Genomic DNA, 22,387 nt, shown 5'->3' with positions numbered 1-22,387 from the left:
TTTAAAGATCAAAGGGGAAGCCTGCTGTGTTGGCCAAACAGTGGAGAAAAGTCTACTTCTCTTGACTTCAAAGACCAAGGTGCTTATCAGCTAGGTTCCCTTTTCTCAGGAGCATGAGAAGTCCTTGGGATCCTGTTGGTGAGGGGGTAGGGCCATCTAAACCTTAACAATCCTAATCTGAGATATGCTCTAGCAAGTAAGTCTTCAGAAAATAGAATTTAAAAAGGCATGTTTTTGTTTTGTTTTGTTTTTAACGTGTGCTGTGCTGGTTAGTTTTTGTGAACTTGATTCATGCTAGAGACACCTGGGAAGCAAGGCCCTCAAATGAGGAATTGCCTCCACCAGACTGTCTGTGGGGCATTTTCCTAATTTCTCAGTGGTGTTTGAGGGCCCATACTAATCTGGAAAGGTAAGCCTATATAAGAAAGGTAGCTGAGCAAACCAGAGGAAGCAGGCCAGTGAACGGTGTTCTTCTATGGTCTCTGCTTCAGTTCCTGCCTCCAGATTCCTGCCTTGACTTCCTTTTGGTGATGGACTGTCTCTCACTTGAAAGAGTAAAATGAAATAGACTCTTTCCTCCTCAAGTTGCTTTTGGTCATCATTTTATCTTGGCAATAGAAACCTATGAGAACATGTATAAATGTTTTTAAATGACAAATAACGTATTTTTTTCATGCACAACACATTTTAAAATATAATGCTTAGATCCAGCTAATTAATGAATGCATTGAGGGTGGGGATGTAGCCGAACAGGAAAGTACTTTCCTACTATGCATAAAACCTTAGGTTCCATTCCCTGAGTGGCAAAAAAAAATCAAACAAACAAAATCAAAGCAAAACAACAAGAATTCAAATGTGTGCCTCACATGGTTATGGTGAGGGCATTTCTATTTACAATGCATTTTCCAATAATACAATATATTATGATCAATCATGCTGTGCCATACATCTCTTGAACCAATTCTTCCTTTCTAACTGCAATCACACAGCCTTTGACATTTTGTTTTAGCAGCAGCAGCAACAGCAGCAGCAGCAGCAAAGTCATCGCATTTATTCCTGATAGAAGGTCTAGGGTTGGCAAGATGCTACTTAAACGGCAAAGCTGACTTCATTTTGTTTTAGCTGACTTGTGCTTCACTCGCTGCTGTTTAGCCCGGCTTCCCCTGCTCTATCTAACTGCAGTCAGCCAGGCAGAGTCACCAGCCGTGAAGGTCACACTTGTAGTTTCAAGGGGGTACATTGTTTCTACAATACTGGGAAGCGTCCAACTAGCCAGATAGTACATCCAGGTATCACATCCTCCCTCCAACCTATACCTGTATCACCATGGAGCCCGTTGTTTCTGCAATACTAAGAAACTTGTTTATCCTATGAATTGTTTTGTTAACCGAAAACCTCTTTTTTAACTGACCTGTCCCTGGTCTGGTGTAACTATGGTTATTGTCTTTGACCCTGGCATGATGTAACTGTGGTTTTAAGCTATATAAACCCTACTCTGCTTCCCCTCAGGGTTGAGTCCTTTGGGGCATGAGCCCCCTCTCTGAACGCCGGCTAGCAAAGGAGTCTTGATTCTACACAAAACTGCATGTCATTTCTTGCTCCGTATTACACCATAATCTTACTAGTCCAAAGTCTGGAGCCAGTCTGGGTAGAGGACTCAAGCCCTGCTTGAGGTTGAATATTAATCTTGCTGCTGTCCCACTTCAGACAGCATGAAAACATTTAAACACTGAAGAGATGGACTGCATATCACTTCAGAAGCTCTTGCTACCAGGAAGCCCTGACAAGTGCCCAAGCTGCAAGTTCCTAAGCTAAGCAACATTGGAGCCTTCACATTTGGAGGAAGCCACCCCCAAGAAGAACCAAGCCTTTCTATCTGAGAATGACTGGTAGGGACCTGATACAATTGCCTAGTTCCCAGAAGAGGGTGGATTTAGAATAGTCTTAAAAAGGGCCTGGCCGGGTATGGTGGTCCCCGCCTTTAATCCCAGCACTTGGGAGGCAGAGGCAGGTGGATCTTTGTGAGTTCAAGGCCAGCCTGGTCTACATAGTGAGTTCCGGGACAGCTGGGGCTACAAGGAGACCCTGTCTCAAAAAGACAAAAAGAAAAGGGCCTGAAACCCCAACTGATAACCTTGGTGCAGTCATATATTATTTGGGGAGAAATTCTGTTCTGGGGGATAAGAAAATTATGCAAGTTAATGACAGTTCAGGTTGGTTTTGTTCTCTGTTTAAATATGAGACTTATTTGTAAAATGTCAAAACAAACAAGACGTTAAAGTCCCCAAGGCTGAGCACTTTAAGCTGTGACAGGACAGGGCTATGTATAAACAGTCATTGAAGTTTCATTGGAGTAATGATATCAAAATCACACTAGGGATCAATTCCTACCCTTTTTTCTTTCTATCCCGCCTCCCCCAGATTAGAGTTGTACATTACAGCGTTCATAATCTCAGCTTCCTTTACAACTATAGCCCAAGAGCTAATTTTATGCTATGTATAGTAGAAATAATTAGTAGCATGTATTAGTAACAATGTGGTTTATACCTCAACATCATTTATGAAGTACTTTATATGTAGTTGGTACAGAGATAGAAGCGGAGATTAACAATTTTTAGTATATTCACATTCGCAAATCAATATGGTGAACCAGTGTGATGTGACACAGCACTTATAAAGAAGCTGACTGAAATGGAGAGTGTAGAACATTCAGTTAGTTGATAACTGAGACATGCAATTTTTAAAGAAGGATTCTGTTATTTTTTTTCAAATATTTCATTTATTATTTTTATTTTATGTGTGTGAGTGTTATTGCACCCATGTTGTGCAATGCCCATGGAGGACAGAAGAGGCTGTCAGATCCCCTGGAACTGGAGCTACGGACAGTTGTTAGCTGCCATGTGGGTGCTGGGATTGGAACCCCAGTCTTCTGCAAGAACAGTGAGTGTTCTTAACTGCTGAGCCATCTCTCAGCCTCAGACAGATGTAATTTAAACCCAACTAATTATACCTGAGTTCCAGAGCCAAAGTAATCTGAGTAGGCCAAGCTTTAATTTTAACTGCACAAACTGCAAATAAATCCTCTTTTGTTGTTGTTCAAGATGTGTGGAGATTGGCCATCTCAGTTCTCATGGCCAATGTTCTCAATGATGAAGTCGGCTGCTGTGGACCTCCAGGGCCTCCTGGACTTCCTGGACCCCAAGGGTATCCTGGACCCCAAGGTCCTTCGGGTGAGAAATCTTCCTTCTCCTGTCTCTTGATTTCCCTTCCTCTTTTGCCTGTGGGTGGCTGTCATAATCTTCATTAGATTAGTGCCAAATAAAAACAGAAAGAATCTAGGGAAGGACATTTAGATTTGAAATGACCTCTGTACAGGGCTTCTTTGTCAGGGTTCTCTGGTCCCAATCACAGATGTGAGGAGGACTATGGACTCTGGCCTAGTTATCTAAGGCAGCAGCAGGAGATGGTGAGTCAAGGGTAAGGCAAGGTGGAAGAGATGCCAAGAAGACCTACAGTAGCAGAGATGAAATAATGAATTAAAACATTCTTTCCAGCTAGGAAGAAAGGGCTAGTGAAGCCTGACTAGCATGTTTTGAATGCATAGAGACCGAGCCATATTGTGAAGAAGCTGATTCCCAGTCAGTTCTGAGGTGCTAGTGTTATAGCTCCAACCTAGGGCCTTCTCACTGGCTGCACAAGGTTCCTAGTGTGCGGCTTCCATTACCAGGCAGTCTCCCAGTGGAGAAGGCAAAACAAAGCTTCTTCGGGTCATGATCCAGACCTGAGAAATTCTTATAAAGTCAAGTTTTGATCTTTACCTCAGTTATGCTCTTTGAAAAACTCTGGGGGAAAATACATGGCATTTGATAAGCTATCCATGTGAACGTGATAATGGCTGATGCATGAGAACTGTATGAAGTGAAGAGGTTACATGTGTTGCTGCCTATACCTACCTGAGACTTCCAAAAGGGTCTCTTAGAGGTTCATTCATCTTGAAAAGTTCCTTACAGAGGCATTATCAGCACGGAATCTTCCTGTGCCCCTATTCTGGATCAAATGGGCTGAGGCTGTTCCAATGGTTCTCCTGTCCTCAGATAGAAAGACCCGGCACCCTTGAATTTAAGTCTAGAATTGTCAAATGACAGACTCACAAAAGTAAGGCAGGGAGTAAAACCTCAGTGAGGCCATGGCTACCTTTTCCTAAACTTCTCCAGGGAACAAAGGACAGAGTTCCAAATTTAGAGGTAACGGTGATCATCCCAACAGCTAACATGAAATTCAACAAATATTTCAGAGAGAGGTCATTGAGAGAGCAGTATTATGGGTTGCTTTGTGGTTGAGAAATCAGATCCTTGTAAATGTCGAAAAATGACTAAGGAAATACTGTTAGCAATTGATGAAAGATGACTTATGTCTTTTAGAAGCCCAAAGTTCACACTTTTTTATTATTTTTATTTTATGTGTATGAGTGTATTACCTGCATGTATGTGACTGGACCCATGTCATGCAATGCCGCAGAGGTCAGAAGAGGGCATCAGATCCCCTGGAACTGGAGTTATAGAAGGTTGTTAGCCACATGTGGCTACTAGGAATCAAACCTGGGTCTTCTGCAAGAGCAGCTATGCTCCTAACTGCTGAGCCATCTTTCCAGCCCTAACAATATCTTAATTCTTAAAGGAAGCTAGTATAAACTAGTATCATTCTCATTGATCTATAACTTACTTAGATAAAAAGAAAAATCCTTGTGGGAAGCTATGAAGATGGCTAGTGACCAGCAAGCCAGAGTTTCCTAGTTCTGTACAGGGTCTCATTATACAAACAAGTTTTGAGTGATCAGTACTGAACCAGGTACAGCATAGTAGCCTTTGGAACTTCTGCTCCAGAGAAGGGTAGGCATAGAATCTGGAACCTCAAGGCAGGGGGTTGGGAGTTGAGGAAGAAAGAGGAGTGAGTTTTGCCCTTCTATCTCGCGTTATAGTGAGAATTACAGAGAATTATAGTGTTATAAATGTTGAGAGCATAGGTAAAAACTGGAGATGTTGGGGTGTAGATAGGAAATCTCAGAAAGCAGTGTCTCTCTAATTGAACATGTGAACTCATAACACTACAAATGCTTTCTGGAAGAATACAGGCATCATCTCCTCATAGCCATTCTGTGTTCATCCTAGGACCTCCTGGCTTTAATGGTTTTCCAGGACATCCAGGATCACAAGGACCAAAAGGGCCTACTCGTAATTGTCCCTGTGGAGAAAGGTCAGCCTTCTCTGCCAAGTTCAGTGGACGTCTCCCTCCATCTTGTGGACCTGTCATCTTCACCGAAATCTCACACAATGACCAGGGGGACTTCAAAGAGAAGACAGGCATCTTTATCTGCAAGTTGCCCGGAAATTACCTCTTCAGCTTTGACGTAGAGCTTCATCAATGCAAGATGAAGATTAGACTGATGAGGAACAACATCCAAGTCTTGGAAAAGCATCAGCTCTCCGGAAAAGAGTATGAAAGTATTTCTGGGGCTATAATCATGCCACTGGGAAAGGGGGACAAGGTTTGGCTGGAGGCAGAAGTTGAGACTGAGGACCCAAAGCAAGCACAAGTCATTATCTATTTCTCTGGTGTTCTGAATTTATCCTGAAACATCGTGTGACTCTTCAGACTCAAAAGAAATGCTAAAGCAAGTTTTTAACATTTGCATAAAATTATGGATTTGTTTCTTTCACCATCTGAGAAAATAATTACATAAAATAAAGTATCTTGGGGCTGAGGAGACAGCTCAATATGTGGAGAGTTTGCTGCTTAAGCCTGAGTGAGGACTTAAGTTCAGATCCCCAGCACCCACGTAAAACTAAAATGCTGGTTGTGGCCATGTGTACCTGGAACCCCAGTACTGGGGGTGGAGGATACAGGAAACAGCTAGTTTTGCCAAACTGATAAGATGTAGGTTAGCAAGATGGTCAGGAATGATGGCACACACCTGTAATCCCAGCATTCAGAGGCAGAAGTAAATGGGTCTCTGTGAGTTCGAGGCCAGCCTGGTGTACATAGCGAGTTCCAGGCCAGCTGGGGCTACAGGGAGACCCTGTCTCAAAAAGATCAAATGAAAAAAAAACAGATGGAGAGCTATACAGGAAGACAGTGAAAGTTGGCCTCTGGCCTCCACAGTCACACACGTCACACATTCACGCACACACACTAACAATATGCATATACCACATATACACAAATAAATATAAAATAAGGTATATTTATGCTCATTAAATCTTGGCTTTACATTGCTTGGTGTCAGATAATTTAATTAATATATAACTTATTTTATAGCAGATTTGCTGATTTTATTCACATACAAAATAAATTGAAATTGAAAAAAAATCTGTTAAATAGAGGCCAGCCTGGTACACATAGCGAGTTCCTGTCTCAAAAAAGCCGAAGGGAAAAAAAAAAAGCAGGAATGTTAAATGTTTGTTACCACTTTTCTTTTGTATAAGATGCTGTTGAAATTTATAAAATCTACCTTGTAACAGGGTCATATGTAATTTATGACAGTCAAAGACATACTTGATCAAATAAAAGTTGAGCTGGACCTTGTATAACATAAGGTGGAGGGCCGAGGAAAGATGTGGAAGATTTTGTTATCTTCCATATGGGGTCTAAAATCTTTCATGGCAAAGGGGCTGGAGAAATGGCTCAGTAGTTAAGAGCACTGACTGCTCTTGCAGAGGACAGAGGTTCAATTCCCAGCACCCACATGGCAGCTAACAACCATCCATAACTCCAGTTCTAGGGGATCCAATGCCCTCCTCTGAGCTGTACAGGCACTGAATGTCATGGGTACACTTACATACATGCAGGCAACACATTCATACACATAAAATGAAAATAATAAATAAAATATTTTTAAAATTTTTCCTGAAGAGAGGGCTTCTTTTTAGGGAGAAGTCCAGATAAGTGCATGTGTTTTGCTATGAATTGTAGCTACATCTAAGGGCATCAAGAAGAGAGCTAAATTAACACATGTGTACCAGACACAGATTTGAAACTATAAATTTTATACTTTCTTTCTTTATTTTAGCCAATTAGGTTTTGCCTCTAAACCTTGAAACTAAGCAAATGAATGTGAATTATTTAAACTCTACAACACATGAGCCAGAGTTGCAAAAAATAAAGCTGTCCTAAGGATTTTTCATAGCATGAAGATACTAAGACCCTTCTGTCCTTAGACCTCCATCTAGTCGAATCACTGGCAAGCTGCTATTACATTCTAGGTGTATGCCCTTAAAATCCATGTATTTGAGATCTAATTCCTAGAGATGGTCTGAAGAGGTGGAGCTTCTGGAAAGTGGTTAGATCATGAGGATAGGGGCCTTGTGCATGGGATTAGTGATCACATAAAATAAATCACAGAGAGCTATATAGGATGGCATGATTTATGAACAGAGAAACAAGCCCTCGTTAGACACTGACTGCCACCACCTTCTAGTGATTCAGCAGAGAAACCACATAAAGCATTCTGTGCTTGGGCTTCTGAAATGGAATTTGTGAAAGACTAAATGCCTATTATTTTAGCTGGGAACTTTCCTTTGTGTGTGTGTGTGTGTGTGTGTGTGTGTGCGTGTGTTTATATTTGTGTGTGCAGGTGCACATGTGTGTGCCTGTGGAAGCCAAAGGGCAGCCTTGGGTGCCCTTATGTTTGAGATTTTTCCCTAGGGAGACACAACACATACAAACACACACACACACACACACACACACACACACACACACGTCTAGTCAACCCAGATAGGGTAGCCAGGACAGACGGAAGTAACCATTGTCCCAAAGTTCAACTTGTAAACCAATGATTTTTTATTGGGGTTACTATCCCCAATATGCATGGGTGAGGGGTTTCTTACAAGAGTTGGGATGACTCAAAGCAGTTGCATCAGAAAAAAACCCACCCCAACACAGGTGATGATGACTCAGGAAAACTGCTACCCTGGAGCTCTCTGAATGATGTGTAGGCTGGCCAGAACTGAGAATCTCCTCTGAGCAGCTCAGCTGGGCAGGCTCTCCTCTCCTAGCAGCTGTTTGCTGCTTTTATAATTCTGGGGAGGGGCTCTCGTGTCTCCTCTGGGTTTCATCTTTCACAGACACGTGACACTTGCTCACCTCTGGAGTCTAATGAGCCTCCCTGCTCTCACCTGTGTGTTTCAACTTGGAGGAAACTGCTATACAACACCTTTCTCAGGCACTGTCTACCTCATTTCTTTTTTGAGACAGGGTCTCTTACTGGTCTGGAACTGAACAAGGACGGTAGGCTGGTTGACCAGTGAGTCCCAGGGATCCTACTGCCTCTACCTCCCAGTGCTAGGATTATAAGTGCATGTCACTATGCCTGACATTTTTGGGCCATTTAATATATATTTTGTTTAATATTCATACATGTGTATAGTGCATTTTGATCAAAACCATTCCCACATTCCTTCCTCTTCAATTCCTCCCCTATCCTCCCACCACTTTTCCCTTCAAACTTCATGTGCTTCCTTTTTAAATATAATACCCAGAGTCTATTTAGTGCTGCATGTACGTACATAGATGTGGAGCTATCCACTGGAGCATAGGTAGCCCCTTGGGAACCACAGCCCTGGAGAAAACTGACTCTCACTTTCCCAGGAGCGATCAATTGCCAATCACTCCTCAGATAGGTGTGGGACTTCATGAACCTATTCCCCACTTGTGCTGGGAGTTTTCACTGGCTTGATCTTGTATAGGTAGGTCTTGTGCAAGCAACCTCATCAACCATGAATTCGTGTGTGCAACTGCTCTATCATCTCTAGCAAATAGTGTTTTGCTCCAGAGGTTTACTCCCTCTGGCTCTTGCAATCCTCCTCCCTCTTTGAACAATGATCCCTGAGATTTGTGGGAGGAGGTGGGGTATAGATGCCCCATTTAGAGCTGAGCGATTCATAGTCTCTTCCTCTCTGCACATTGACCAGTTGTGGGTCTCTGTTAATCATTATCTTCTGAAAAATGAAGCTTCTTTCATGAGGACTGAGATCTATGGGTATAAAGATAAGAGTTTAGGGGGTAGTTTATTATGTCTATTTAGCAGAGTAACAGTACTAGGGTCTCCCCTAGGGTCTATGCCCTAGCCAGCCATGGCTTTGGGGGTCCAGGTAATGATAGCAGGAACATGTTCTGTCTTGTGGAGTAACTAGCTTTAAATCTAATCAGAAAGTGATTGGTTACTCCCATAACATTTGTTCCAGTTTTGCACTAGTGGGTGTATCTTGACAGATCAGACGTTATTGTAGTTCTCTGCGTTCACAGCTGGGAGAGACTACTGATGACTTTTCTCTACCTGGTAGCAAGCAGAGAAACTTCCAACACTATGAAAGCTAGCTAGTAAGTTCGAAGTTTCTAGGTCAATACCAGCTTGATTCTCCATGTCCTGTGGCTCATGTGCATGGTGTCTTCAGCAATAGTGTCTTTTCATCAAGTCCTGGGGATTAACAAAGGTCAATGGCAAGAGTCTGTAATGTCTGGGGAAGGGTATATAGGACCCCAACCACCAACAACTCAAAGAGAGGTAACCCATATCTGGCACTGGTGTGCAACCTTTTTTTAGACTGTCTTTTTTTTCTTTCTTTTTTTTAGTTCAAACTCAGATCCTTATTCTTGAAAGGCAAGCACTTTACTGACTGAGCAGTCTCTCCAGCCCCTTGCTCCTAAATATTCATGCATCATGTTGCAGCTTTCACACCTTTACCTTGGCATTTTTAATTCCTTAATCTCTGTATTTGTAAATGCCAAGGCACACCCTAGTAAATACACTCAACAAATGCAGCTAGTCTTGTATTGGAGACAGAAAGTAGACTATGAAGAACAAGAATCATGGTCGTAATGTGCTGAAAAGAGGGAGCTGCTAGGCCAGAGAACTTCATCAGTCTAAGTCATGGTCTTCAGCCAAGGACCTACCACCACAACTGGGTGGCCAGAATGCTCCAGTCTGACTGCCAGTGGCTAGAGCCTATCTAGTTAGGAATTAACCAAGCAATTGACCTCCAAAATTTAAAAAAAAAAAAGAAAGAAAGAAAGAAAGAAAACAGAAGTCTATTGAAGTTAGCTAATCAAATCGTCCTACCTTCAAACTTTCAGAATGAAACTCAGAGATGAAAACACAAACAGTGCCAGTGTTCAATGTCGTTCAAGTTAGTGTCCATGACTCAGCATAGTTGGAGGAGGAACCGGCATGTCCCCATGGGGATTATAGGAAAAGGTCCCCTATTAAGACAGCATTAAAGCTACTGGATTCTGCAGGATGATTCATTTCTGAGCTTTTAATGTACCTTATATTAATTATAATTATTCATCTAACATGTGGGATAATTTAGTGCAGTAAAGCATGTTACTTTTTTCATTGCTGTGACAAAATACATGACAAGAAACCAATTTAGATGTGTCACTTGCTGCTCTTTCAGAGGACCCAGGTTCTGCTCCCAGTACCCACATCAGGCAGGTCACAGGTAGCCCTAGTTTCAGGTAACCAACACCTTCTACTGGCCTCCACATGCTACACACTCACATGGTACAACAGACAATTAACCTAATCTATGTAATCCCCCACAAGCATGCCTAGAAATGAACACAATCTAGATAGTCTGTCATAGGCACACAGAGATACTGGTAAGTTTCTGTTGATATTTTTAAATGACATGATGATAGTAACAGTCAATATTCATCATAAATTTGTTTCATATTAGGTCTTGCATGACCATCATACTACAATAAAAACTGTTGTATCTAATGTGAGTCACAGAGGAATGCCACACAGTGATGGTTGAATTAAGAGTCCTTTATCTGCCAACAGTCAAGAGCAGGCTCATGCCAGAAAGAGCTCTTGACCCCAAAGAGAGGCAGAGTGGGGTTTCTAAAGCCAAAAACTACAACTACATCATACCAAGTGCAGGTCAAATAGCAAAAAGATTTCAGGTTTCAGTCAAGAAAAACAAGAAGTTCCAAGTTTCAGTTACACTAAACAAGTTTCTCAGACTTGCAGAAACAATGGGCTTCCTGGTACTGCAGATGGAGCTGGATGAGAACATTCTGCCTGGCTGGATGTGGTTATCAGGACAGAGGGGGCAGCAGTTGGGTGAAGCAAAAATGCAATCAATCACAAAACACAGTCAGGTAGAGCAAAATGGAGTCAGCTTGCACAGTTCAAAGTGACTTTATGGTATGGGTTACTATTGTTGTCTTCGGTTTAGAGAAAATGAAACTGAAGCAACACGGTACCTAGTAACTTGATCAGAACCCAACAGGAACTCTGATTCCAGGGTCCATAATTTCTAAGAATTCTGCTCCACTAATTTGTTTCTATTTACCCAGAAACTGTTACGAGCTGTTTTCTGTTTAATTAATTTCTTGTAGAAGCAGACTTAGTAAAATCTCAAACGTATTATCAATGCATTCATGGATTCTCGTGGATTTACACTAATAAAGTTTGATGCAAGCAATTGTAACTAAATTGAAAACATAATTGTCTGACACAATTAATTCCTGTCCCAAAATCTGTTTCATATTTTGCCTCACTCTCATCAAAATATGGGCAGCCCCTCCTTGCCTTTCTCCATCTTTACCCGCAATAACTTCCCCAACCCTGGGACAGTGGATACTGGTAGAATCTATTGTTCAAAGTTTTTGTAAAGTTATCCAACTCAAGAGTGTATTATTGCCTTGTTCATGAAGAAGTATACAACCATTTTGTCCAGTGTTCTTTACCAAACAGACACAAATACTTCTATTATGAGCCCCACATCCAAATGATTTAGTGGGAGGAAAAAGTTCTCTAACACCTCTCTCCTCTTTCTTCCTAATTTCTTTGAAGACACTGGAGACAGAAGATATGAGGGACAGAATGATAGCATCCTTGGTTAGCTTCACAAGGAAAAGAAGAGAACAGAATATGGCAAATAAATAGCAGAACTAGGGGGTCAGCAGGAAAAAAGGATGAGCTTCAAATCCTTTCCTATATTAGGTTGCTATTTGCATTATTATTCCTGGACTATGAGGCCCTGAAGGGCGGGAACTGCACCACATGTATCTTGATACCCCCTTCCAAGTGTCTGGTATAATATCTTGTATAGAAAATGGTTTCAATCAGTGTCTTGGTTCTGATCGACACTATCACATGAGACTTATTTTGACACCGGGCTCTAGTCTTATTTCATTCCTTGTTTCTGGTAAACTTGAAATGCTTGTGCTAATTATGTAGTGTGCAGCTCAGTTTCCTGGCTACTTGATCCATCTCTTAGTGAGTGTGACACTTCATTCTTCTCCTAAATCTTCAAATGTCTGATGGATTATATAGCGTAATTGGATGATCCAATCGCATGAAGCTGTGATAAAGTATTCCCAGTTAGTGAAAAATGAGAAGCAGTTTGAATTACTTTGCAAGTCAGTACTCCTTTAGAAGGGCTGTTCCTTGCATCCATGGCCACTTACTGTCCATTTTCACCTGATGAAGTCAATTACTAATCAGTTCTTTTATAAAATGTTCTATTGTTTATGTGTATGAGTGTATTGCCTGCATGTATCTAAGTGCACCTGTGTCATGCAGTGCCTTCAGAGGTCAGAAGAGGGTGTCAGATTCTCCTGGAACTGGAGTTGTGGCCAGTTGTTAGCCACCATGTGGGTGCTGGGACTCAAACCCAGGTCCTCTGCGAGAGTGGCCAGTGCTCTTAATCACTGAGTCACTTCTCCAGGCTCCTGGAGATGGATCATCATGCAGTTGCTTGTGGAAGTGAAATGTATCTGGCTTAAGTGGGATGTGAAGGAGAACAAGTGAGCAGGGGGATTCCAGTCCCATGAATTCTATGTAAGTTTAATGTGGTTCCCAAACACTGTGACATGATTTCGGTAATTTATTATAACACAGCCCAGTCCTTCTAGTATGGGACTATAGTCATTTATTAATTATTTTGAGTACCAGGATCTTCTCATTGACAGCATATGCAAAACAAGGTGGGAAAAGTGAACCACCACAAGCTTTGCCTCGTGTTTACGGTCCTTAGACGTGAAGCTGGGAAGCACCTGCTGAGGCCACCAAGGCAGGTGGGAAAGTCTTACATGAAATTCATGGAGGGTGACTTTGGGGCACTTCTCAGTCCACACGGTACAGAAATACTTAACTTCCAGTTTTGAAAAATTATGAGCCTTTTACTAGAGTTTTGGTAATTAAAGTGAGAGGAATATGACATCTTTGGCCAAAATTTAAGTGTGTACCCTCCCAAACATCCTCAATGATCGGCATGAAAAGCATTTAAAAAATATTTTATTTATTATTTTTATTTTATGTGTATGAGTGTTTTGTGTGCATGTATGTAAATGCACCAGTGTTGTGCAATGCCTGCAGAAGTCAGATGAGAGCATCACATCCCCTGGAACTGGAGTTACGGGTGGTTGTTAGCCGCCATGTGGGTGCTGGGAACTAAGCCCAGGTCCTCTAGAAGAACAGCAAGTGTTTTTAACTGCTGAGTCATCTCTCTAGCCCCATGAAAAGCACTTGCTAAATTATTTTTAATTAATGAAAAATAAGCCTCAGAGGAAAAAACATCACTTTTTAGTACAGAGTACGTTAGGAGTATGCATAAACAATGTGTATAAGGGTATTAGTTTTTCCTTTTGATCACTGTCAAGGAACTGCAGTGAGTTGAAATTTGGAGATGCTGTGGAACTGACTTGCAGCAGGGTTCTGGAAACACAAAGAAGTTGAATGTTCCTGAGAGTATTCACACACTTTAGGATGGTGGCGGGTCCTTGTGGTTGTAGGGTTCATGGCCAGAACAGGTGGAGAAAATGTTCCATTTAGAGTATCTATCTCATCTGATTCATTTTTGGTTAAAAATTAGCGAAGATATTGATCTTAGGAGAGCTAGTAAGCCAAAAATTTAAAGAAATCAATAAATCAGGCTTAAAATGTTGAAACTAGAAAAGCAAGAGAGATCTTTGTAAAGCTCAGCGGTTGCACTATCTTCCTTTTGAACACTGACAGGGAACAAAGGAGGAAAAAGCTTTCATTATGGGAGTTACAGGTCAGCTCTCAATTTAATACAAAAATTTCAAATGAACCTTTCCATCAGTATGCAAGTGATAATTTTGCTAAGGAAGTGTTACTTTTTTATCTTATGTTGTTCCTAGAACTTGTGGAATGTTTTTTAACACTAGAAAAAGAAATACAAATCATTTTTGTGTTGGTTATTGCAGATAGAGGACAGGAGGGAAGGAAGGAGAGAGGCAGGGAGGGAGAGAGAGAAAATTGAGAGATGAACAGGTAGAATGGTAGAATCCACTAATGAATAACCTCAAGTCATTGGGGGTTAAAGGTGAAATAGTAACAATGACAGCTAAATATTTTTGAGCAAATTCTCTAAATTCCCTGTGCATATGAATTTCACAATTGTTTTTCTATTTCCATGAAGAATGTTGTCGGAATTTTGATAAAAATTGCATTGAATCTGTAGATTGTGTTTGATATTGTGACAATTTTAACTCTGCATGTGAGGAAAACTAAGAATGTTCTAAATAACGATCACAAAAATTTCCTTGTAAAAAGTAAAATTGTAGACATTTAACTATTTTGGATTGCTTGCCTCTCTCATTTGTTCTTAGTTTTTCAGAAAATTCCAGAAGGGATGTATTTGGAGAGAACATTGACAAATTACAGAGAGAGGAAAAGAGAGAGGGGGTTTCAGGCAATGTGAGGAAATGTTTATGATTCTCACATTAAATTTTTTATTTATGATTTTTATTTTATGTATATGAGTGTATTGTCTGCACGCATGTAAATACTCCTGTGTCATGCAATGCCTGTGGAGGTCAGAAGAGGGCATCAGATCCCCTGGAACTGGAGTTACGGACAGTTGTTAGCCACCATGTGGGTGCCAAGTATTGAACCCAAGTCCTCTGCAAAAGCAACGAGTGCTCTTAACCACTGAGCCAATTCTCCAGCCCCTGATTCTCATATTAGAATAACATCTTTTACAATGTTTAGTTTTTAATGTTCAAAGTTAATACATAATAGGCCTTCTTACAATGGCCCTTAAAACAAGAAAGTCTTTCTGTGAGAAGGTCATTGGAGGTTTGACCACAGCCTGCTGCTGGACACTGAACTAGTTATGACATTGGGCTTAGATATCATGTCATAGATTACTTGGCAACTTGGGGAACCTCTGTCTCCACAAAGGAGGTGTAAGCCATAGACTCAGGTGACAAATGATTAAAGGCCCATGCCTCTTGCTTCTCTGACACAGGTATCTGGATTCTGGTCCTGCCTGTGCTAGTGGCTGCATTGTACTCTGAAGATCAAGACTATCCAGGAGTTTGTGAAATTCAAGGAGCTCCAGGGATTCCAGGACCTCGGGGTGCCCCAGGTATCCTTGGGATGCCTGGCCAGAGAGGTAGGAAATGCCATTCTTTAGCTCTCTTATCATCTGACAGAAATGACTCTAGATAGGTAAGGTCTAAGGTGATCATGGTAGACTGGGATTATAACAATAGAGCTCTTTGTTCAAAGCTATAGAGCTGTGCAGTTCCATCTTTTCCATCATCTCTTACCCACAATGTACAAAACTATTCAAAACATACTTTAAAATATTTGTGAACCAAACCTCATCTACACCAATTAGCTGCTATCACAGAATGCTTTACTACAAAGCAATCAATACCAACTAGACTCAAGAAAAACTCAACTTCTGATTCCAACTACATGTTCAACTTCTGGCTGAAGACCCCGAGTCCAGTTCTGGGCCTTAGTGGACAGACCCTATCTATGTTTCTTCCAAGATTACAGGATAGAGCATCAGTGCCAAACAAAAGCCTCTTTCTTTGGACAGTCCTGGCAGGAAGGATGGGGCAAGACACTTGGAATGTTCAGGAAACAAGTTTTATTTTGGCTGCAGCCTAGTCCGGAGGACCACAAGATTGATCTCATTAGATGCAGAAAAGGGTTTTGACAAAATCCAATGTCCTTCATGATAAAAGTCATGGAAAATCTAACAGTCCAACATAGTGCCTGTTGGGGTTAAAGGGCAATCTGTGGGATTCAGTTCTCTTCATCCATATGTGGGTCCCAAGGACTGAACTCTGATCATCAGGCTTGGAAGCACATGCCTTTACCCACTGAGCCATCTCACCAGCCCCAGGAGTACTAATTCTTGGAGGAGATGTATTGTCTTGGTTTTTATGTTGTTTATATTTCAATAGGACTTAGGCATCTAGAGTTAGGCCATTGGTTGTGTCCTTTGGTATGGATGCCTGCCTCCCTTTGAGTGGACGTTTGGGTCTCTATTTGATGTTATCCTGGCTTGACAGGTTTTGGATAAGCTGGGTGATGCTTGAAGTTCAGTCTGAGTCTACACACGGTGCTGATGTCACTGGGATATCAGAGGTGGTCCTAGTTCGTCTAGGGAAAGGTAAAGATTCTGACCTCATGTACAAGCATGTGTAGAGCGAGCATGTTCTCTCTGTGGTTCCTCACAAGTTGAGGTTGGAGTGTAAAAGGGAAGTGGAAGTGAGAGCTACCAGTGGGGTGCACAGGTGCTCAGCACAGATCTTCCATTGACAATGTTAGAGTGCCAGAGAGAAGGGGGAGTGGAGAGCTACCTCAGAATGCATGAGTCGTTCTTGCCAGGTCCTCAGTTAATGGCATTGGGTCATAGATGGAGGAAGTAGGGAGGTTACTTGTGGGCTGATCAGGTCATTTGGAACAGGACCAAAGACGATGATGTGACCCCAGAATGAGAGTAAAAGAAGGATTACCTTTTGTATTCTCAGGGGACTTGGTGCAGGACCTCAGAAGGCTGCATTAAGGTATGGGAAGAGGGGAGGACTACTTGCAGAATGTGCACAGGGCTGAGCATATGTCCATTTTCCATATTCTTTATCTCTCTCTTTTCACCTTCCTCCTTGCCTTCTTCACAGTATTCTTTCAATTATCCTCTATTAGTCTTTTCTTCTTCCATTTAATAACCAAGCAAGAATCAACTCCATGTCAAAAAATAGTCTTGTGATACTTGAGTGCAGATTCATGTTCAATCCCTCAAGAAACTCACGAATAGTGAATGTGATACCTAAAGTCAGAATTGTACTGCACAACGATAAGTGCTATGGAACACTCAGCATAAATGGCTAGAGGAAAAATTCCCAGCTGTTGCAGAAGGTAGTGGCTAAGATAGCTCTTCAATCCCAGGCTCTTAAACTGTGCACACAATCTCATATGGTACTTTGTAAATTTTGCCAACAGTAAAAGGTTTCTGAATGCACAACAAACAACAATCAATTCAAAACACTATGTATGATGGATCTGAGGTGCTCTTTGGCATGCTCGCCTATGTTGTGCTAGGTGACTTCACTGCAGTCTTGGTTCTGAACATACAACATGAACATTTGGCACGGCACATGCCATCACACTACATAACGCCAATGCATGCTCGCCTATGTTGTGCTAGGTGACTTCACTGCAGTCTTGGTTCTGAAAATACATGAACATTTGGCACGGCACATGCCATCACACTACATAACGCCAACGAATATTGCCCAAAACACTTCAGTTCAGATTTGAGATTTGTCTATTAGGAATTGCAGTTTTTACTATATGTACAGTTTGCTGCTCTTATAGAAACATACGGTTTAAATATGGAAAACATTTCCTACCATCATTCATAAGAAGGTATCAAATTAGTGTAACTTTGGAGAGCATTTTGTTAGAATGTTTGGTTTTTTAAATGGCTGTATGTGTCATTTATTTGAATGTCATAAAAATTTCTAAATGTATTTATCTTGGGATTAGGATGGAATTTCCAATAATTTTAGCAATAGCCCTAAACGTATTTGTGCCATTTTCTACTACATGTTTATATGAAGAGGCAGTCTCAGCATTGATGATTAAAATCAAAATATCAATCAACTTTGAAAACTGTTGAAGGTATTTTATGTCCTGCAATTGTCAATGGAATGAATCAAGTGAAAGACAGAATGTCAAAGTTTGAAGACAAGGTAAATGATTGGAATATTCAAATAAAGACAAGGATAAAATAGTAAGAAAATATGTAGAACCTGTGAGTTGCATGAGACAACATTCAAACAGCAAAGATACAAATCATGGTCATAGAAAAGTAAGGATTTCAAGCTAAAAGCATAGAAAACATTCAATTTAAGTGAAGAGGACATGCTTCCAAATCTAGGGAAACACAGGGCCACCCAGGTATAGGAGGTATTTAGAATGGCAAACAGACGAGACCAGGAAAGATCTCCCTTATCACAGCATTGTCAGGTCACCAAATGTGCAGAGCAAAGAAAACGCATAGAAAGCAGCAAGAAGGAAGCACCGGTCACAGATAAGGCAGCACTGCTAGAATAATAGCAGGTTCCTCAACAGAAAAGTTTTAAAGCAGGGAGAGCGTGGGATAATACAATTCAAGTACTAAACACTATAATTGCAACCCAAATTACTATATATAGCAAAGCTATATTTCATAGTTGAAGGAGAAAGAAAATCTTTACATGATAAACACAAGCTAAAAGAATTAATGATCAATAAGTCAGCACTATAGGAGATACTCAAAGGAATCCTACATCCAGAAGAGGAAGATAACCCTATCCACAGACCACAGGAAATAACAAACCATAGTAGTATACTCAACATGCAAGTGAGGATTAAGAAAGTACCAGACACTTCCACCTATAGGCCAAAGGAATTCATGATCGCTAATCCAGCTCTACAGAAAATACTTTAGGAAATCTTTTTGACTGGAGAGAACAAACACGTTTATGAGGCCACTGGAAAGAAAAGAAATCATGTTTGAAAAATAGTTAAGCATGAGAGAACTAGGATACCAAACCACAAAATCAACGAAAAAGATAGGAATGAGTACACACCTCTCAATAATAACTCAAAATATAAATGGTTTCAATTTCCCAATAGAATACAGAAACCAGCAGAAACGATTAAAAGGTAGGACCTTTAATCTGCTTTTATCTGCTGCCTCCAAGAAATATACTTCAACGTAAAAGACAGACACTGACTTAGGATAAAAAGGTCAAAAAAGCTCTTTCATTAAAATGGAGCTAGAAAACAAGCAGATGGTGCTGATCTAATATTTGACAAATAGTTTTCAAACCAAAACCAGTCAAAAAAGATAATGTCACTTCATATTCATTAAGGAAATGATCCATCAAGAGAACATCACTACTGAAAACATATACACCCAAATACGATTGCACCCAGTTTCATAAGACGAATACTACAGAATGGAAAGTCTCAGAGTAAGTCTAGCACCATAGTAGTGGGTGATTTCAATAACTCAGTCTCACCAATAGACAGCTCATCAGAGGGAAAAATTAGAGGAACATCTGAATTAGATGACATCATAGATCAAATAGATTTGTAGAAATATAGAGAACGTTCCATCCAAACGCACTCGTCTCAGCAGCCCATGGAACTTCCTCTAACACAGATGCTATATCAGGGCATCGTGGTTGTTTGAATGTGAGTGCACCATAGGCTCCAAGTATTTGAACACTTGATCCCCATTTGGTGGTGCTATTTGGGGAGGGTCGTGGAAGCTTTAGGAAGTGTGGCCATGCTGGAGGAAGCGCATCACTGGAGGTGAGCTTTGAGAGTTCTTAAGTCTTGTCCAGTTTCCAGTTTCTCTCTGTTTCTTACGCATGCTTGAAGGTGTGAGCTCTCAGCTTTCTGCTCTGACGGCCTTCTGCCGCTATGCCTCCCTGCCATGGTAGACTCACCCCTCTGGAACCCTTAGCCCAATAAACTGTTCTTTCTACAAGTTTCCTTGTTCATGGTGTTCTATCACAGCAACAGAAAAGTAACTGATATAGACACATAGCAAATCTTTAAAAAGTAGGAAAATGGAAATCATTCCTTGTGTTCTACCTGATCACAATGGAGCGACACCGAGAGAGACTGTAGGGCACACAGGCTTTGGAGACTAAACACCACACCACTGACTCATGACCGAGTCATTGAAGAAAGTGAGAAGGAAAGCATAAAGTTTTTAGATCAAATGGAAGTTAATACACAACATAACCCAAGCCTGTGGTGCATATGGAAAGTACTCCTAAAATTGAAGTTTATAGCTCTATGTGCCTACCTTACAAATTCATGAAGACCTCAGTTAAATAGCTTAATGATACAGCTCATGGCCTTGGATAAACAAAAACAGGCCAAAGCCCAACAGTAAATAAAAAGAAATAATTCTGGGCAAAGGGATCTAACTACCCTCAAATTATACTGCATGAAAATTGCAAATTTTCAATAAAGTTTTAAAAAGAAATGATTCAGATTACAGAAGAAATTAGTGAAATGGAAATGAAAAACAAAACAAAAGAAAAAATAATATAAAGAGTTTTCTTGAAAACTAAACAAGATTTAACTAAACTAATAAAAAGAAAAAATACTTAAAATTAGAGGTGAAAAGGGAGCCATTATGGTAGACACCAATGAAATTCAGAAAATCTTTAGGACATACCTTTAAAAAGTTACATTCTACCCAGTTGGAAAATATAAGGATGAATTTCTAGATAAACATGACTTACCAAAATTAAACCAAGATGAAGTGAATAATTTAAATATGTCTATAGCAGGCAGTGAGACTGAAGCTTTCATCTAAAAAATACCCCATTAAAAAATGTACAGGTCCAGATAGAATTACTGGTGAATTTTACCAGCTCCTCAAAGAAGAACTAACATTAATGTTTCTCAAACTATTCCATAAAATAGGAAAGGAAGAAACTCTACTAAACTCTTTTTATAAAACCAGCATTATCCTGATATCAAAATCGGATTAAAAAACAAAAAAAATTAGACCATTTTCCTGATGAACATAGATACAATAGTTCTCAAGAAAATATCCACAAACTGAATTCAAGAGCACATCAAAAAGATCATTCACCATGGTCAAATTGGCTTTATTCTAGAGCTGTAGGGATGGTTCCCCATACATAGTACATAAGTGAACTAAAGGACAGAAATCATATAATCATCACAACAGCTGCATAAAAAAACGTGACAAAAATACAACATCCCTTCGTGACAAAAATCCTGAAAAACACTAAAAATTGAAGGAACACATCCAAAATAATAAATGCTAAAGCTTCCCCTCTAATTTCTCCCCTACCCACCCCACCACTTTCCTTACCAACTTTATGTGCTATTTTTCAAACCCACTAAGTCCAATTAGTGTGCATAGGTGTAGGACAGTCTGCTAGGTCATGGGTAATGAGGGGCTGGATCCCTGAAGAAAACTGACTCTCCTCTAGCAACCATCAATTACCAATAGCTCCTCAGCCAGTGGGAGAACTCTGTGAGCTGCTCCCCTATCTATGCTGAGATTTTGACTGACTAGATGGTCTTGTACACGCAGATCTACTGTGATCCTTTGTTTACAACAGCAGTGTCATGTCTGGAAAATATCATTTTGCTACAGATGTCTACTACCTCTTTCTCTTAAATTATTCTGGTACCCTCTTCTTTCATGATCCCGGAGCTATGGAAGCAGCTGCCCCATTTAGACCTGTGTACTCCACAGTCTCTTATTCTCTGCATGCTGACCACTTGTGGGTCTCTATATTAATCACCCGCTGCAGTAGAAAGGAGCTTCTCTGATAAGAGTTGAGAGATACATGAATCTATGGGTACAAAGATAAGAACTTAGAAGGAAGTTTACTACTATGTCTCTTTAGCATTCTTATTCAATGTAATTCTTGAAGTCTTAGCTAGAGCAGTAAGATAAAAGAAGGAAATAAAGGGGTTATTAAAAAGGAAAGGAAAAAGCCCAATTATCCCTTTTTTCAGATGATATAGTCCTGTATATAACTGTTGTGTGACACTCCTCCTGGGGAGTTGTGAACAAACATTTACTCATGACAGATCAAAGTAACAATACAACTAAAGTCTAACCTGGTGAACCAATGAGATTATCAGGTCACTTACTAGAATATGGGTGAGGAGTTGCTTACAAGACTCAAAGGAGCTGATTTAATGAGCCCACCCCAGCATGGGTGACACCACACACACGCACACACACACACGGTCATGGATCTCTCTGCAAGACTTGCAGAAGCTTGACAGGTCAGTCTTCTTAGTAGACCTTACTGTTTACATAACCTTGGGGATCTGATAAGTTTCAGGGACTTCTTGAGATTTGTGAGTTTTTCATTTCCTGAGTCTTCATGAGCCTCCCTTTCAAACTTCCTGAGTCTTAAGGATGGAATATTTCAGTTTGGAGGAAATAGTTACAGATCCATCTGACTCCATCAGAAAACTCTTAGAACTGACATTTTCAGCAAGTAGCAAGATAAAAAATTAATATATAAAACTCAGTAATTTATATGTATA

The 22,387-nt window shown here is 40.5% G+C and overlaps 2 protein-coding genes across 3 annotated transcripts in view; both read left to right on the top strand.

Annotated features, from left to right (window-relative positions):
- The first annotated feature begins 1,693 nt into the window (after positions 1-1,693).
- On the top strand, positions 1,694-5,780 carry LOC115072043 (hibernation-associated plasma protein HP-20-like). Its single transcript, XM_029568357.1, has 3 exons — positions 1,694-1,889; positions 3,102-3,230; positions 5,169-5,780. Exons 1-3 carry the CDS (start codon positions 1,883-1,885, stop codon positions 5,630-5,632), a joined length of 600 nt encoding a protein of 199 aa, XP_029424217.1. The 5' UTR covers positions 1,694-1,882; the 3' UTR covers positions 5,633-5,780.
- An 8,200-nt stretch (positions 5,781-13,980) lies between these two features.
- Positions 13,981-22,387, top strand: part of LOC103742162 (hibernation-associated plasma protein HP-27-like) — an 11,385-nt gene continuing 2,978 nt past the window's right edge. For both annotated transcript variants that reach the window (XM_029568313.1, XM_029568312.1), the window contains exons 1-2: positions 13,981-14,066; positions 15,285-15,431. In XM_029568313.1, the coding sequence (XP_029424173.1) occupies positions 14,054-14,066; positions 15,285-15,431 (160 nt within the window). In that variant the 5' untranslated portion in view covers positions 13,981-14,053. The remainder of the gene's footprint in view (positions 14,067-15,284; positions 15,432-22,387) is intronic.

Source organism: Nannospalax galili, unplaced genomic scaffold, assembly GCF_000622305.1.
Source record: "Nannospalax galili isolate Female #2095 unplaced genomic scaffold, S.galili_v1.0 scaffold39, whole genome shotgun sequence".
Taxonomy (NCBI): domain Eukaryota; kingdom Metazoa; phylum Chordata; class Mammalia; order Rodentia; family Spalacidae; genus Nannospalax; species Nannospalax galili.
This window is presented reverse-complemented; position numbering and strand designations above follow the sequence as displayed.

Bases quoted from the DNA above. Each gene is read 5' to 3' on its own strand.
- LOC115072043 (XM_029568357.1), top strand. The intron at 3,231-5,168 runs GTGAGAAATCTT...TGTTCATCCTAG, and splicing joins TGGACCCCAAGGTCCTTCGG to GACCTCCTGGCTTTAATGGT.